General features: G+C 33.6%; 1 protein-coding gene across 1 annotated transcript in view; it reads right to left on the bottom strand.

Annotated features, from left to right (window-relative positions):
• LOC134537142 (frequenin-2-like) overlaps positions 1-13,071 on the bottom strand; it is a 113,043-nt gene extending 99,972 nt beyond the window's left edge. The window contains exons 1-3 of the mRNA XM_063377444.1: positions 13,040-13,071; positions 1,267-1,315; positions 687-776 (exon numbers count right to left, since the gene is read on the bottom strand). Of these exons, the coding sequence (XP_063233514.1) occupies positions 687-776; positions 1,267-1,315; positions 13,040-13,071 (171 nt within the window). The remainder of the gene's footprint in view (positions 1-686; positions 777-1,266; positions 1,316-13,039) is intronic.
• Positions 13,072-13,285: the final 214 nt, after the last annotated feature.

Genomic DNA, 13,285 nt, shown 5'->3' on the forward strand with positions numbered 1-13,285 from the left:
TGGTGGCCATTTTGGTTTTTAAACTAGGTTCATTGGTTATAAAATGTATAATTTTAATAGGACAGGGGAAAATTGAACAAATCTGTGATCAGGTGCGTTTAAATTTATATTAAGAAGATATTTGTATGTAAATTCACGAACATTCCTGGATATTTTGTGACCAGTAATCTTTGTAAATTTTAGATGAAAATGTTTAGCAGCGTAGACGTCAGAGTTAACTGGACAGCTAGAGTGTGTGAGACGGAGAGTGTAGAATAAGAGTTAGAATACTTTTGAATAAGCTCATGACATTATAAGGGAAACAAAATTATATATTAAAAAAATGTAAGGCGAATACATTTCACCATTTATAGCTAAATTTTAACTGGCTCTCAAATTTATTTATTCCTTGAATAATGTTTTTTTAAAGCCTGTTAGAAATATTTTAACACGACTAAAATATTTGGCATCTCCTTAAAAACTTTTCAAAGAAGTTAGCTATTAAAGTTTTGCGATTTTAGCAACTTAAAAAATACGTTATAAAATAACAACTCGTTAAAATTGTGCCACAGTCAACTTATTAGTGGGGGCCAAATCTCATATAATTGGAGATACGAATGCAAGTGGCTAAAAGAGAAGTTTCAGAGAGCGAAAAGATCGCAAACTTTTCCCTTTTGTTTCCTGATCGTCGAGTAACATTTACTTACATTGTTCTCGTCGAAGACTCTGAACACCAGGGACGCAAACTTGGAAGGATCTCCTTGTGGAAAGAATTGCTTGTAGATTTTTATGAAGCCCTGGAAACACACACAAAAAAAAGTTCATTAGTTCTACAAAGTGATATGCTATAACAAAGTAATATATATTTTTTATTTTCTAAGAAAATAAAATTAAAACTCTTTTTTTTAAACGTAATTAACATTAGTCAAATACTCGTAATACAGGTCACCTTGGAAACGTTTTAGATAAAGACACTGGGCTACCCTATTTACATTTTCAAAGTAACGGAAAATTGTGTCTAGCATTTAACATGCCCGTTTGTATATAAAAGCAATAACTAAAAGAATTGTAAATGTTCGAAAACTATATAATTATAAAAAATCAATAAAACATTTTCATTCAAACGCCATGTCAGGCTTGAAACCTTACAGAATTCAGTAAAATAATGCAATAAAAAGACTCAAGAAAATGAATATTTAAGGACTCAAGAACAAAATTTAGTTTCATTGCCATAAAATTATTATTTTTAGTTGTTATTATTTGCATTACATTTAACACTAGACTTACTTGTTCTGTGAGAAGGCCATTCGGGCAATCCTTCAGAAATCCTTTGTGCCTGGGAATAAACAAAAATCACATTAATGTTATATTTATATTTAGTCTAATGCACATTCATTTGTAACTAATTCTTATTTTAGTATTTGATATCACTAAAATTTGAAAAATAAATCATATGTCAACTGCTTAGGCCTTCATGTAAGCATGTTAATATTTTGACTCTTGCAGGAGTAATTAAAAAAAAAGATTATTTTATACCTAGAAATTGTAACTGTTTAAGTAAATTGAGAATATTTTCTGAAGTTTAAATTGCAATTAAAAAAATTAATGTGAGCATTTTGTTCCCTAATTGTTATGAATCTCGGTTGGGAAATATGTAGGACTAGGCCTACACATTTTTTTATTCAAAAATAATTGCTTAAGTAAATTGAAAACGTTTACTTAAGAATTAAAATTATATAATTTTTAGCTAATTTTATGCTCTTCACTTTGTGGCAAACAAGCTAATACATACATACATACTAAATACCGTGAACAGGTTCATGGCTGCCAAATGTATCTCGAAGACAGAAATATATCGGACGAATATTTAGAAAATAATTTTTTATTGCCACTTTAAAAGGTTATAATTTTTTTACCAGTATGGACTGGTGAATAATGAAAGAGCATTATTTTCAGCAATTAATTTGAATGCATGATTACATAGTTATGAAATTTATTTTCACTTCACTATTTACCAGGATTAACATAATAAAATAACTTTAAAGGATTTATAAAGATCTTCCACCAAATTAGTAAATATATAACTATCGTAATCTGCGAAAGGTAGGTATGACCTAAAGTAGAATTTTATAAATTGGCGTGTTTTTAAACGAGTGTAAAATATAACTTTTTTTTAACGCAATATTCCTGCTGGAATAATATTTTATTTACTGAAAAATCTGATTGTTTACAACATATTATCTGGCAAATAATGTTTGTAGAGTCCTGATTTTATACACAGCCGAACTTCTGTAGTGAACCTCAAGGACGAAAATGTATGCAATATCTCAAGTACCTACATGATTGGGCACTTTAATGCGCTAACGGCCGAAATGCTCCTACCATATTGGCCGTCCAGAGTATATAAAGTCCCTGGAGTAAATAATTTAAATATAACATTTTTAAAACTCCATAGGTACAACAAACAAAAAATTAAAAACTCTAAACGTTGCCTTGAACATACATGTAAACGTAGATCTACGTGTATCGCGTTAATGTAAGGTTCCAATAAATTCTATTAAACGTAGGCTTGTAACTTATGTACAAAAGTATAAACACAAACGTTAAAAATAAAAATAAACCTTGAAATTCACCTCTCTCTCTCTCCACACATACACAAATACACACACACACAGGAGAGACAGAGAGAAAATATTTTCTATACTTATACAAAAGATTTATTCGGAAACCAGTAGCCAAGAAATAGTTTGTTACACTACAAGAAATATATTAACTTTGTACAAACAAAAAGTCTAAAGTTATTTTTGCACATATTAAATACGTTTTATCGATATATTACTGAATATTTCTTACGAAAATTACATAATATTATATGTTAATTTATGCTTCTTTTGAGCTCAATCTTTTTAAGTCAAGGAAAAGATAATCCATAATTCAATAATTTTAAATTTATTTTGTTTTATTCTGCTTATTAATGTACTCAGTTAATATTGCAAAGCTATTAAAAATAATTTTTACTATAGTGGCGTAGCCAGGATTTGTGTATGGGGGGTGTTAAGAAGCATGGCCCCCTCGTATTAAAGCGGGGGGTGGGGGGGTCCTCCCCCGGGAAAATTTGGATTTTAATGTGTAAAATAGTGCAATTTTAGCAGATTTCGGTACTTAAATTTAAATATTGTAATGGTGAAAATTTTATTAATTTTAATATGAAATTTGTTTGAGTGATGAATAAGAAATTAATTAAAGATTTGGGGCTAAGGGGGGGGGGGGGTTAACCCCTAACCCCCCCCCTGGTTACGCCCCTATTGGAGGTACTGGAACATCACAAAGCACAAATTTCGTGGTATTAGTACGAACCCAGAATTACTGCGAGCACTATTTGGTTGAGATACAGCTTTTTTCCCTTATGTGTAATATTTAATGAACAATTCTGTTTGATTTACAACAAAAACACTTTTTATAGTGTAGGTGTCAAGCCTCTGGGATTTAGACTTCCCCCCCCCCTCCCCCAACACTTACAACAACCCACTCTTGACCAGGTCTGTCACCCGTCCCAACTAGGAAAATGGGATAGTATCCTGAATTATTTTGCTTCTAACATATCGTGTTTGTGTACATGATTGTTTTAACAAATTCATAATATAATCATAATTAAATATTTGCGAAAGTTGTTTACTACTAAATAAGTCCTCATTTATTTATACGAACTTGCAGACAAATTATTTGTCACCCGTAGCATGCACTGAAAGCATGATATCATGTGGTAAAAAGTTTTGGATTAACCGTTTGTATGCAGCCTTCGTCTTCAAACACTTTATTTTCAGTATATCCTTCATGAATCAGTAAAAATAAGATTCCTATGATTTTGAGAAATTTATTTTTGATTAATTTATGATGTTATACTGAAAATAAAGATTTTGAACACGAAAGATACATACGAACAGACACTCCAAAACTGCATACCAAATGATTTCGTGTTTTCAGTAAATGTTTCCCATTGATAAAAAATATTATGTTTTAAGTTCATTAAAAGCATTGAATAAAGATTTGTTAGTTTGCAAAAAAATTATGAACAATGAAGGCTAGATGTGTTATGAATTTACTTACAAATCATGCCGAAAAACACGAGATATTTGAAGCAAAATAATTGATGAAACTGTTCCCTCGGGCTATTCGCGCTGCCGGCCGTGTCGGCAGCTGAGCGCGCACAACGACCCTGGCGGCTAACAAGCGAACTGCTCTCTGGAGGGCTCGCTGGCTCATTAGCAAGGCGTCCGAGACACGACGTCACAACGAGTCGGACCTGCTGCATGAGGGGGGACGTTACGCAGTGGAAGGGGAAAAAGGAAAAAAAAAAAAAAAGAACAGAAAACATAGTGGAAGGATGGAATGGGAAGAGACTTTGCAACTTCTCCACTTCTTACCCCCCCCCCCCTCCCACTCTTCCGGCAAAAACTATTCTTTTTTTTGTGGATTGTCGCAAAGGTGGGGAACGACACATCCCTTAAGCACCTGCTTACGTCACCGTCGCATCCTCATTTCAACCCCTTGACCTACACTTTTTTCCCTTCTCGCAAACGAGCGTGTACCCCGGCCGCCTTCCTTCATACGGTATAAAAAGAAACAACTGGCATTTGCCGAGCTGCCAATGCGGGGGAAAAAAATTAAAGTTGGGATAACTACAGAGATGCAAACATTTTGCATTAATAAAGTACACTGTCTCCTAATGCACTCGTAAAAAAATATATATTAGCAGATTAACATATGTCCCAAAATTTTACAGTAAATTTCTTTTCTTGCTGGTTTCAGAGTAATGACATGTCTCCGAAAAAGGAAAAAAAAAAGTGGAAACTTCGGTGTGGTCGTGATGTTCTTGGAGTTAAGAATTAAAATGAGATGATATCTGTGACGTAGTTCAAGTCAATTTCTCCCCCTACACAGAGATGTTGTTCAGTTCATCTCGTGCATTTATTTTTAAATTTGTAGAGCATTAATTTAAATTATACAAAAGACCGGTTTATTTGTGAAATTGTACTTGTATCTAGAATATGTTTCTTTTGTAGATCAAAGTTCTCTCATTCACTTAAACTCTTAGTCCACAATTTTATTATCACTTTTTACCATGCCATTCACCAGTCGGGAAACATATCGCAATGAAATATAACTGATAACTGGTACTATAAATAGAACATGATTTCGTAGACATTATTTACTATTGCGCATGACGCCCTTATTGAAATGTATGAATTTTTTAATAGAGAGGTGAATTACGGCTAATGTAAAACATGACGTTTGATTTGGTTGGTTACTAAATAACTACTTTTTTACATGAATTTCCGACAGGAATAAAAATGTTAAAAATTTTTGTCACAGTAAATTTTATATCACAAATCATTACTCCAAGGGTTGGAAATAACATGAGTAGAAAAACTAAATATCATTACTTTTTTAATATATGTACTATCAAATAAATATAATTTATTGTAAAACTCCTAAACTTTGTCTAAAACCTTTGATTGAAACAATATTTAAGTAATTAAATGAACTATTACCGTAAATCATGGGTTGAAATTAAGACAAATTAAAACTTCATTAGCATAAAATTCGTCAGAATTTATTAATAACTATCTTAATATTACCTTAAACCTTAGTACAAAAATATTTATAAGACCACTTATTATTGCAAGGGATGAAAAATTGTGTTTAGACGTCAAAAATAATTGCATAATTACCTTAGCAGGCATAATATGAAATTCGTTAGTACATTTAATGTTTGATGCATTAAGTTAAAAACAGTCAAATATTTTTGCTGTATTGAATATAAGATAATGTTAAAACATTTTTTTTAATATTGGCGACTATATAATATGTTATGTACATTAAGTTCAGAAAATGTTCCAGGAGTTTATAGGAGTTTACATAATTTTTTCCAGAAGAAATAGGTACTTAGTTGTCTAACTGTGCCAGGCTTTGCCGAAAGGTAATTTTTTTGTTATGCTAGTGCTGAAAAATTGACCTTTAAAATTTATCGGAAACAAATTTATTAAATTCATAAAACCAATTACAAACAACTAACCATGTTAATGTTATGAATAGGGATTGGAGAAATTCTCGGGTTAAATGGCTTGTCGGATAGAATCGAGCATATGCTAGCTGCTCATTGGCTACTGAAATGTGAGACTTATCTGAGTAGTCGGTAATTCGCTAAATGTCTTTCGTTGAGGGTTATTCATTGGCTCATTCCTTCTGAACAAACGTGGTTCAAACTAAAGAAGCAGGGGGAAAAGATAATAATGTTTTGCGTCTACACAAAAAAAAAATTTCTTTACTCTTTCAAAAGATTATTTTGGAAACCATTAGCCAATAAATAGTTAATAATACTACATGAAAGATATTGTAACTTTGAACAACACATCGCTATCGTTATTTTTGCATAGGTATGTGAAGTAATTGTTATCGGTATAATATTGAGTATTTCATATTTTAATTCCTGTTTCATTCAAGCAATTTTTTTAAACTATGAAAATGATAAATTAATTACAATAAGTGGACTTTCTTTTGTTTTACTATCTGATGTACCTACACGTAGTAACCCGGGATGAACACTTGCTGTTGTTTTTCGAAATCGGTTGTAGACAATAACTGTCATGTTTATTTGAACGTCAGTAGTATCAAAATGGGCATACTGGGACTGGTGTCGATGCGAAATGCGAGGTACCGACCGTCATATTATATTTCTGACGTCATAGTGGCCATCTTGGATGATATTGACCTTGACTTTCAAAATATGCCTCTATCGATGACGTCACCTCCACCATATTTAAAACCTGTAATTATTATATGAATTTAACTAGTAAATTTTTAAATTAATAAAAAAACTATTTAATAAATTTTTTATTAAATCGCACAAGATGGAGTCCCCGGTTTGATTCCCGTCAGTGGAAAACAAGTATTTTATTAATAAAAAATAAAAAAATTATATTTCAATAAAAAATCTTGCTTACTTCACACCAGCTAGATATGATTCTAGATCGTTTCACTTTTTGTTGGAAGCCGCCATATTGAAAATCCGTAATTTTCATTGGAAATAATGGGGAAAAATTTAAAATTCATTAAAAATCATTTAATAGAATTCTAATAAAAAACGCCAAGACGGAGTTCTCGGTTCGATCACGGTGAGGTCATTCGATTAAAAATGGCGGTGGCTCCTTTCTACACGGAAGCCACCGGTAAACTGACCTCCCACTACTAATTACATCAGCCAGTATGACGTCATGACAGCCATCATGTGTTCACCATGTTGTTGTCGTCTGGTGGACGTCGCCACTCATTTTCGTCGATAGAGTGTACTGCCCACATATTAGTTTAATTTTTAACCACTAGAATGCAGTAGTATTTATTAGCTTGGCGTACACCATCTTGTTGGCCACCTGGGCTCCATCTTGAAACTCTGTAATTATTAAGCTATACATACGGAAAAATTCCAAAAATCATCAAAAACATCAGCAATTAATTAACCGATTAATTCTATCGATTACAGTGCTAAGTTCGATCATTGATCAACACAAAAATGTTAATGTAATTAAAATACCAGAAAAGTAACAGGTCTCCAAGCAAAAACACGCTATTGTATAAGTAAAATAAAATTATTTAGGAAGCCACCCCCGTTGAGGTTATCCTGCCTGATCAGGTTAAAACAAAAGAAAAGGTTCGCGGGAACCTAATGCGAATGCCGACGATACGCGCAGGCTAATCTGCGCGGGGACCAGACATGTGGTGCTGATGTGCGGATCTCGAGGCTGCCTGGCTGGAAGCTGTCGCGAGCAGATAACCAACCCCTCCGCTGCCGAGCGAAGCTCAGAGCAGAGCTAGGAGGAAGTGGTGGTGCGGACAAGCACAAAGAGAAGGGGTGGTTTATTTTTTAATGTGTAAATATTTTAGCTCTCGGTATGAGGCATTTGGTAGGAGTAATATCGTGAAAATGAAAAGGATATCGATGAACGGAAATGTGACTCAAAGATGTCGGACCCACATTTAGCAACATAAACCCGTATTTAGTCACCTTCATAAACATTACGGGACAAAACATAACGCATTGGTGTGCAGGTAATATTTGTGATAGTGAAACCACCCCGGAATATATTTGGTAAAATAAAAAATTCATTGTTTAAAGTAATCCCAAATTTGAAAATACCTAGGTAAACTGGCATTACAATTCTCCTTGTTACATGTCAACGGGCTCGGTAGCACAGCGGTAGAGTGTGCGCTTTTAAACCTCAAGGCACGATGTCCAAATCTATTCACTGGAATACTTTTTACATTTTTAATAAAATTATAGTATAATAATGTTTAATCAGTTCAATAAGTTTAAAATTATTTTGTAGTTGTTATTTACAGACCAATTTCATTATTTTAAGCAAAAGCAAATATACAAATTATACTTAGTGTTATGATGTATGTTTTAATATATTTTAGGTTAATATTTCAGTAATGCCATACAGGTATAACATCTATCATGTTGAGAAAGATTTTTTTATTAGCTGTTTAATACAATTCCTTGTCAAAAATCAGGTAAAAGACTTGCTTTAGGAATTTTCAAGTCTTTATCGCTTTTATCGGAGCCGTTTCTCATAGTTTAAAATTTCCGTTCTGTTTCGAGCTGCCATCTACAGTTGATGGAGGCAAGCAACCTTTATGATTCAGGCAACGAATTCTAGCGGCCGGTGCAAGATGTATGTATGTTATTCACATCTAGAATCTTTGGTATGTAATTGAAAATAAAATATTTTAGGCTACTAATCAGTATATTTATCACAGTCGGGATTATTTTAAAGAATTATACTTTAAAATTTTGTGTCCACATTACGTATTGTATGTTTATTTGCAAACATGAACAACATCAGAACACATAAATTTGCTCATTACGTAGTTAGATGTTTACACATCACTGGCGAGTACTGAACAACCCGCTCACATTTGTTTTTAAGGAGGATAAATGAGAACCTAAAAATGCCATATTGGTTTTAACTAGTGATGGATTGAATACAGATTTTCTTGAATACTAATCTCGAATTTGAATCCCATAGAGCGCCTTGAATATACGCCTCGAATTATAGTCCAGGTGTCAAGTGAAAAAATAAAATAGCGTACAATAAATAAATTTATCCATGGTGTTAAAAATATTCTACCCTTGAAATGATTTTCCACAAATTAATTTTACAGATAAAATTACATGATAAAAGTACAAAATCTTGGTGAACGGTAACAGGATTTGTATGAAAGAAAAAATTGCCTTTGTAAATTTCAGAGGATATCGGTGTTGAATTTTTAAACTTACATTCTTTCTTCTAATTAATTTTCTTGAAATATTTTTTCTCGAATATTGAATTCTTCTGATGATAAGAATAGACAGTATTTAAGAATTAGGTATTTGATTGAACCATCCCTAGTTTCAATAGTTTTAACACCATAACAAATATTTTATCGTTTTACACAGAAAAAATTTGCCTTCGTAAAGGTATAGATCACACACTAAGAGTTTTTATAAGGCAAACACAGTGGGTCTGTTGTTGACTGCATTATTACAGTTGCATCCCCCTCCCCCCACCAAAAAACGCTCAAAGACTTCACAAGGAAAACTATTTGTGGCAGCTAGTAGCTGTTATGTTCAGATATTTAGTTTAATTATATACAATGCTTGAATGAAGCCGAATTTTTAAATACAAAAGATAGAAATTGGTTTTGGTCTAAAATCAGTTAAAACCAAAATGGCTACTTTCGGTTCATAAAATCTTTCCCTAAAGAATTGGTTAAAGCCACACAGTTGGAGTTTTTTTTTGTTTATTCCATATCATCATAAATAAATATAGTGTAGTTGAGATCGTGGAAATAAAGTTTGTAAACCCAGGAAATTAATTTTCTGGTAGGTATTTATGAAGAAATTAGTATGGGAAAATATATATTCATTATGACCAATAGTGTGATGTTTTACGAATATCAGCTAAATGCTGGAATGTTTCTGACGCAAACATTGACCACAGAAGAATAATTTTCAATATATAGGCTATATATACATTCTTTTTATGACAAAAGTTTTGTTTAAGGGCTATAGTTTATCATTGTAACCATTTTGTACTTATTGTTTAGTCACTAATTTTCTCACCAGATATGTAGCCTACTAAACGTTATTATTAAGCTGTAAAATGTCAAGCAAGTGATCATAACATATTATGGAATTTTTTATAGCTTGTAGATAACTTTTGTTAAGTACCTATACAGCCACAAAAGTATCTATCAAACATAAAATGAGAAATAATATGACAAATTTATGGGATTATCCCTTGAATAAGAGGCATAAGATGAAAATCAAATAGTAACTGAGTCTTGAAGTAAAGCACAGGGGAAAATTCAGCTGTATTTAAGGTAGGCTGAGGGATGCACCACAAGTTCTATATAACCGGTATGACTATGCACCTGTGCATAGTCCATGCAGGCTTATCTGATCACTTCTCGCATGACAAAAATGTCACTGTAAGTAACTAAATGTAATTCATTCAATGCAAACGAATCCATGTGTTTACCCACTCAACAAGTTGGTAGCATATCAAACTAATTAGTGTCACGCGACGCTAGGAAGTGCTGTTGACTGAATTACTTATGTTCCCTTTCGATTAGGCCCTATAATAATGGAATGCCTTCTCTTAATAATTCTGGCATTATATAGATAAAACTAGATAAAATAAATAGACAAAAATGTATAAAAGTAGTATATCTTAGCCGATCCAAGCACTGACTTCTGCCTGAGGATTGAAGATTGTTGACGCCATCTTAAATTATGACGTCATGGTGGCCATCTTGGACTCAAAATCCCTATAAATTTCCATATTTTGAGGGAAAAATTCTCATTTTTGGAAAAGCTACCGTAAGCCGCCGATGTTACGACATTGACCTTGACCGTAAACATGAAATCTTAAAATTTTTAACAAAAAATTTCAAAAAATTCCAAAAAACATATAAATAATTTCTTACTTCAAATTATAGTTACTTAATAGATTTAGATCCTCGTTTCGATTCCCAACGAGAATAAACAGGTAATTTATGCATAAAATATTAAAAGAATTCTTGATTTAAATTAAAATAAAATTTTCATGAAAATTTGCTTACGTCACTCCCGCCATCTTGAATTCTAGAAACATTGAACTTTTCATTACCCCCAACATATTGAAAATCCGTATTTTAATTAATAAACGCACATACATCATGGATCTCGGAGTTCTCGGTTCGAACTCGGTGAGGGCAAATTAAAAAATGCCGAAATATCCTTCCTCCGCGGTAGCCACTAGTGCCAAGGTGTGTGTGTATTTATATATCAATATACATCGCCAACTAGTATGAAGTCACGTCCGCAATCTTGTTTTTTGTCTGCTGGAGGCCGCCATCTTTTTTTCGTCTGCTGGAGGCCATATCTTGTTTTCGTCTGTTGGAGGCCACCATCTGATTTTCGTCTGCTAGAGTGCGCTACCGCTATGGTAGTTTATTTTTACCTGCTAGATCATCTATTACTGTAACGCCTGCCATCTTGACATTTGTACGCAATTTTGGAAATTCATAATTATTTAGCTATAAATTCGGTAAATTTCCAGAATTCTTAAATTAAATCAATCATTAATATACTAAATGATTCGATCGGTAACTGTCCTGTTCGAAACTTAACCAATACAGCAATTTAATTTTGTGGGGAAAAAATATTAATTTCAATAAATATGGTGAAAGGTCCTAAAAGCAGCTTCAATTCCTCTACTACCAACCTCTAATAAGATGATATGACATATTGAACGCCATCTTGGAAATTCGTAATAATTAACCTAGAAATTCAGGAAGAATTCCAAACCTCGCAAAAAACACTCATTAATTTACTAATTGAATTGAAGGATTCATATACGTGGTAAGATAATTGGTCAATGCAAAAATGTTACATTTAAATACCACAAAAATGACATGTTCGCGAAATGAAACAACAAAATGACAAACAAAAATTTTATTACATAAATCCTACACTACTACAGGAAAACTCGCTAAATTTAGCACTCTAATAAACATTTAGTTCTCCATTGGCTTGAACTGACAAATTCTCAGCTCGAAACGGTTTACCGAAGACAGAGACCAGCCAGATCCTTTTCCTATATTGTCATTTTCTTCCCAATAGAGTTTCTCGATACTGTGTTAAACAGACTGCTTCAATATTCACGAGAAGACAGAATGTGCTAAGAATCCTATTCGCAAAATTTTTAGCTGCGAGAAATACCATAAGCAGTTTGCCAAAAAAGATAATATGAAAACGCACTTGAAGATATGCAGAGGTCATGCTGCACAGCAGAAAATAAAGGTTTCGTTGCAACAACGTTGCATCGATGTGTATAAGAGTAGGTACACCAGGAATTTGTACAACTACAGTAACTTCAGCACCTGGTTTGGGCTTGAAAGTTCGTCTTCATCGACTAGACAGTCTTTCTGCTACTGTGATATGAAGTTCGCATTTTCCCATGATGCAGGAAGACACGAAGAAGTAAATTTACGAAGAATTCTTCTTGTATGAAGTTTCGCTGTGATGAGTGTCATGTCCATACTCGTATTGGCAGTTTGAGACGACACCCGAAAAACTGTAAAGGTGAAATCCATGTTCCTATTGTGGAACTACCTGCAGATATTTCGATCCCTGGGTTTAGGTGACAACTCGGATGTGTCCGTCATAGAAACAGATTTTTCGCCACCGATTGCGATACATCTGGACATGACACTAAACACACAACTTGCACAACACATTGCACAAATATTTTAAAGATAACACTAAACACACAACTGTGCTCGGTGCATTATAGGTTGCCCCCGCCGGCGGTCCCGTGATTGAGAACCGGGTTGAACTTAGTGACGCGGAAGTAATTTACAATAATTTAAATATGAGCTAGGTTCAGGAGAGCGCCAGGTTAGCCCGGATGTCCAACCCATGTGTTTGGTGTGAGTCGCCGGCCATAGTGTGGCTCACGAAGCTCGGTGGCTGCACCTGCTGACGAAGTCCCTACTAACAAACGACATCCTTGAGTGCTCCCTTATCCGCATAGGTAGTTGATTCATAAGTAGGTTGGGCGGAGAACTACTGAATAAAACGTTTCTGCAGGCGTGGTTTTATTAACACGAGCCGATGGGCAGATACCAAGCCTGAGTTGGTATGCTACAAATTACACTGGAAACAATGTTAACATAAGTTGAACCTCACGCTACTAGTCTACGCCCTCCGACGGCAGTCCCG

This window comes from Bacillus rossius, chromosome 1, assembly GCF_032445375.1.
Source record: "Bacillus rossius redtenbacheri isolate Brsri chromosome 1, Brsri_v3, whole genome shotgun sequence".
In the NCBI taxonomy this organism is placed as follows: Eukaryota; Metazoa; Arthropoda; class Insecta; order Phasmatodea; family Bacillidae; genus Bacillus; species Bacillus rossius.